Genomic DNA, 4,137 nt, shown 5'->3' on the forward strand with positions numbered 1-4,137 from the left:
GTGTATATACTGATTATTTTTAAAGCCAAATATAAATCAAATATATATTTTTTTGTTATTTAGACATTTAAATTAAGAGTTTATGATGTTTTACAATAACTAATGTACCAAATTTTAATGAAAAATCATAAAATTTTCTTTTAAAATTATGTTTTTATGTGATTACGATAATTTTAAAGACAATACTATAGTTTTATATTTTATTTGATTTTTTTTTAACAGACACAAAATTATTCATATATTTAATACTATATATTTGAATTTTATTATTAATTTAATAAAATAACCCTAAAATTAGTCCCCGATTAATTCCAGTTTAATCTCCGATTTTCTTGTTATGCGCTAGGCCCACCCCGACCGCCCGACTAGCTCCTAACGATTTCTAAAACAGGGTGTGTATATGTATCAAAACGTCGCGAATTAAACAATATCATATATTTATCCATCAATTCGATGGAACCTCACCATCACATCTGAAAATTAAAGCCATCAAAAAAGCGAATATAAAATATATAAGAACAAAAGAAAAGTACAAGAGGGATCAAGAAGAAGCACGTGACAGTGACCCAACTCTTGCAATTTCATGGACCGTAGGGTTAAACCCTAAGCAGCCTAACCAGCCTTGCTTGTACGGCAAGAATGTCTTCCTCTTTAATTCCTCCGACACTGCTCGGTTCTCAGTGTAATGCATTTCGTGAGCCGAAACCACCGCTCCGTTCCTCCTCCTTGACATAGACACCGACGAGTCACAACTCTCTCTCGACCGGATACTCGAACTTCTCACATCCTCGGCCTCTCTCTTTGTTAGAATATCGTATCTTTTCAAGGAATCTTTGGTCGGAACTGGTCTTCCGTCTGAAGCACTCCTGAACAGCAACAGATCTTTGAGTTTCCACTTCTTATACGCACGACCAGGGTACAGAATTGCTGACAAGAAAACAGAGGATTTATGGTTGCTTGTGTTGGAAGCAACCATTTTTGTTGACTGTACTTCTTCCTCTTCATCAACCATAATGTCTGAAACTCTCAATGGAGACGTAGAACGGCTTCCTTTACGATCATAACGCGAAGAAGAAGATCCCAGAGACCGGTCTCTTCCTCGTTCTTGCTGACCATCGGAAATTTCTATATCAGGATCCCTAGATTTAGGAGAAGAAAAAGGAGGAGTGAGTGGTTGTCTTAAAGGTCGAATCTTTCCACCATCAAAGAGCTCATCAGCGGCAGAGAAAGAAGTTTTCGCCAATTGACCACTGAAATTGAACTCGAAATCGTCTTCGAAATCGCTGGCTGATCTCTTCTTGGGAGTTCTTAGTTGGTCATCCCAATCAAAAGGTATGTTGGAGGAAGTGGAAGGAGAAGGGCTTGTGGGTGCACTAAAGAAGAAAACATTGTTGTTGCCAAATCGAGTGGGGCTTGAAGGAGCTGTTATGTATGGAGACGAAGTTGTGCTGTCGAAATTGAGTTCTGCTGCTACTACTGCCACTTCTATCTCCATTAATGGGTGTTCTTCTTTGGATGCTTTGTTCTTCTTTTGCCTTTCTTGGTTCTTGGAAGGTGTTCCCCTTTCAGACGTAAAGCTTGACTTTAGTTTAGAGAGAGAGAGAGAGAGAGATGGAGAAAAATGAATGGTGATTGAATTAGCAGATGCCTTTATAAGTCTCACCTACCTAATGGGTCGTGACTTAATTATTATGATTTTTTTAGTTCTCATTTCTATATGTTCTTTTGGACCAAATTTAGCTTGGTCATTTTAGTTTTTCATCGTTGTATTTTTATCAATTTTTTTTTTTAAATCGAATTTTATATATCAAGAGGATTGTACAATTATTGCCCTTTACATCTTTCCAGACTGAAACTCGAATAGATTACCACACGTTCGGATATCCAGGTTGTATATATATAGAAGCTATAAATTTTCGTATTTTGTAGTAACAATAATTTTAAAAAAAATTATTTATCACAATATCTATGTATGACAAGTTAAAAAAAACTTAACTTGTCATTTGTCAAACTCATGTGGGGAAAAGGTTCAGTTTCTCATGCAGCAAAGAGTTTAATTGTTGTTCTATTATTTTATGAACATTGACTATTGTTGCAGGTTTTTGTATTGTAATGAAACAATATTAATTTAATTGATATCATGTTCAATAGAGGATGGCTTCTCGAATTATTTTTCCTACGTGATTAACGTAATTGTCAAAGTAATGGTGGCTAAATACCTCCAAATATCCAATTTATAATATTATTTTGTTGATTGTTGAAGATAACACACACGTTATAATAGCTTAACTACTCTAGTGTTGTTTCTTGTGTTATAATGCGACCAATTAATAGTTTTCTATTTCCGTTTTATAAAGACATTCGTATTTGCCAATGTGCTCGTGTCTATTTGAAAATTATAAACATCTTTTGAGCTGGCAAAGACTAGTATTATTACTTTGATGTTACTTCCTTGTAAATTTATGTGGCGTAGCTTCTTTACTAGTCCCTGTTTGTGTTTACTTCACTTTATACAACTGATAACTGAAAATGAATCAATCGATAAAAAGGTTTTTTTTCTAGTTTTTTTTGTTTAGTCAGTTTATTAAAAAAGTTCTTTCTTTCTTATGAATAAGATCATCTTTATCGGGACTTCTTAGTCATACTTTATAACTTTAGTCTGATTAAAAATAAATAAAAAATGGCAATATTACTAAGAAGAACCTCGTAGTTAAGACATTTAACAATCCTTAAGAAGCGTCGACGTGCTCAATTATTATTGGGTGAGGGAAAAAAATCGATAATTTTTTTTTCCTCTTCTCTCTTTGTCAACAATTGATTGCAAGCAAAGGAGGAAGATTCAATTTGTGGTGACCGACGGCAGATATCAACGGCGACTCTAGCGCATGTAATCCGCAAGTTTTGTCTTTGAAATCGGAGTAATTCAATTTCTTGTGACCTCTGGTGATGCATGTAATCTGAGAAAGAAGGGGGAGGAACTTGAGACCAGAGACACTGAGCATAAAAAGCTTAAGTTGGAGTTGAAGAAACTTCAGAAGATGAAGGATTTCAAACCTAACATGGTATAACCCTTGTAACATCCGCGATCAAATTATTGATTTTCTGGGTTGGGTGTCGATCGACACCATGGTGGTGTCGGTCGACACCAATATTCTCTGGTTCGACCAGTTTGATTTAATTATCGATTTGGACCGGTTTGGTTTAGGGAAAACCATTGAACCGAGATTTTAAAGGGAGAAAACGACCTAGGTCGTGTTTAGTTTTGTCTCACGCCGTTTTTGAGAAAAACAAAAGAGAGAAAAGTGTTTTGAGGTTCTAGAGAGAGATTGGGAGATTTCCTTGCTGTTCTTGAGAGATCCAAGGCTAGGAAAGAGTTAGAAGCTTGCTAGGAAGGTTGGATTCGTTGCTGTTGGTATGAATCTTCCTGCAAAGAGGTGAGTCCATGACCATGGCTAATCTAAGCCTTTGATTTCCTTGTTCTTGCTTGTTTGTTGTTGTTTTGTGTGTTTTTCTTGCTGGGATTGGTTGCTACAGGTTCCTATGGACGTATTTGGCTTGGGTTATGAGTATTGGGCGATTTGGAGGAGGTTGGGAGCGAGATTCGACTCTCGGCTTCGAGCGGATCGCGATTGCAGAGGGAGTGTCGATCGACACCACTTGGTGTCGGTCGACACCAGCAAATTGGGCATCGATCGACACTGTGGGGTAGTGTCGGTCGACACCAAGGCCAGTGTCGGTCGACACTTGGCTGGTGTCGGTCGACACCTCCCTTCCAGCGAGACGATGTTTGATTTCCTGGTTTGTTTGTTTTGTTTGTTTTGTTTGTTGTTTGTTTGGAACATTGGAATCACTGTTGCTTGTGTGTATAGCCCAGTAGATGGGAGGATTGCCTCACTGAGTGTTTATCAAATACTCATGCATCTCAATATGTGTTTGTGGTGCAGGTAAAGGCAAAGTGTGATCGTGGAATCAAGGCGATGAAGAGGAGGATGTTCTAGGGACTCGATTGTATGATGTCTGGCATTGCTAGGTTGCTAGAGTTGGGTTGTTAGGAACATTGTTAGGTTGTCGGTTTCATGTTTCCTGATGTTTGATTATTGTATTGTTGTTATGGATATTTATTGGTTATATTATTAT

The 4,137-nt window shown here is 37.2% G+C and overlaps 1 protein-coding gene across 1 annotated transcript; it reads right to left on the minus strand.

Moving 5' to 3' along the window:
- Positions 421–1,602, minus strand: LOC104766895. Its single transcript, XM_010490873.2, has one exon. The coding sequence runs from the start codon at positions 1,493–1,495 to the stop codon at positions 542–544; it is 954 nt and encodes a 317-aa protein (XP_010489175.1). The 5' UTR covers positions 1,496–1,602; the 3' UTR covers positions 421–541.

The sequence above is a fragment of the Camelina sativa genome, chromosome 19, assembly GCF_000633955.1.
Source record: "Camelina sativa cultivar DH55 chromosome 19, Cs, whole genome shotgun sequence".
Classification (NCBI taxonomy): Eukaryota; Viridiplantae; Streptophyta; class Magnoliopsida; order Brassicales; family Brassicaceae; genus Camelina; species Camelina sativa.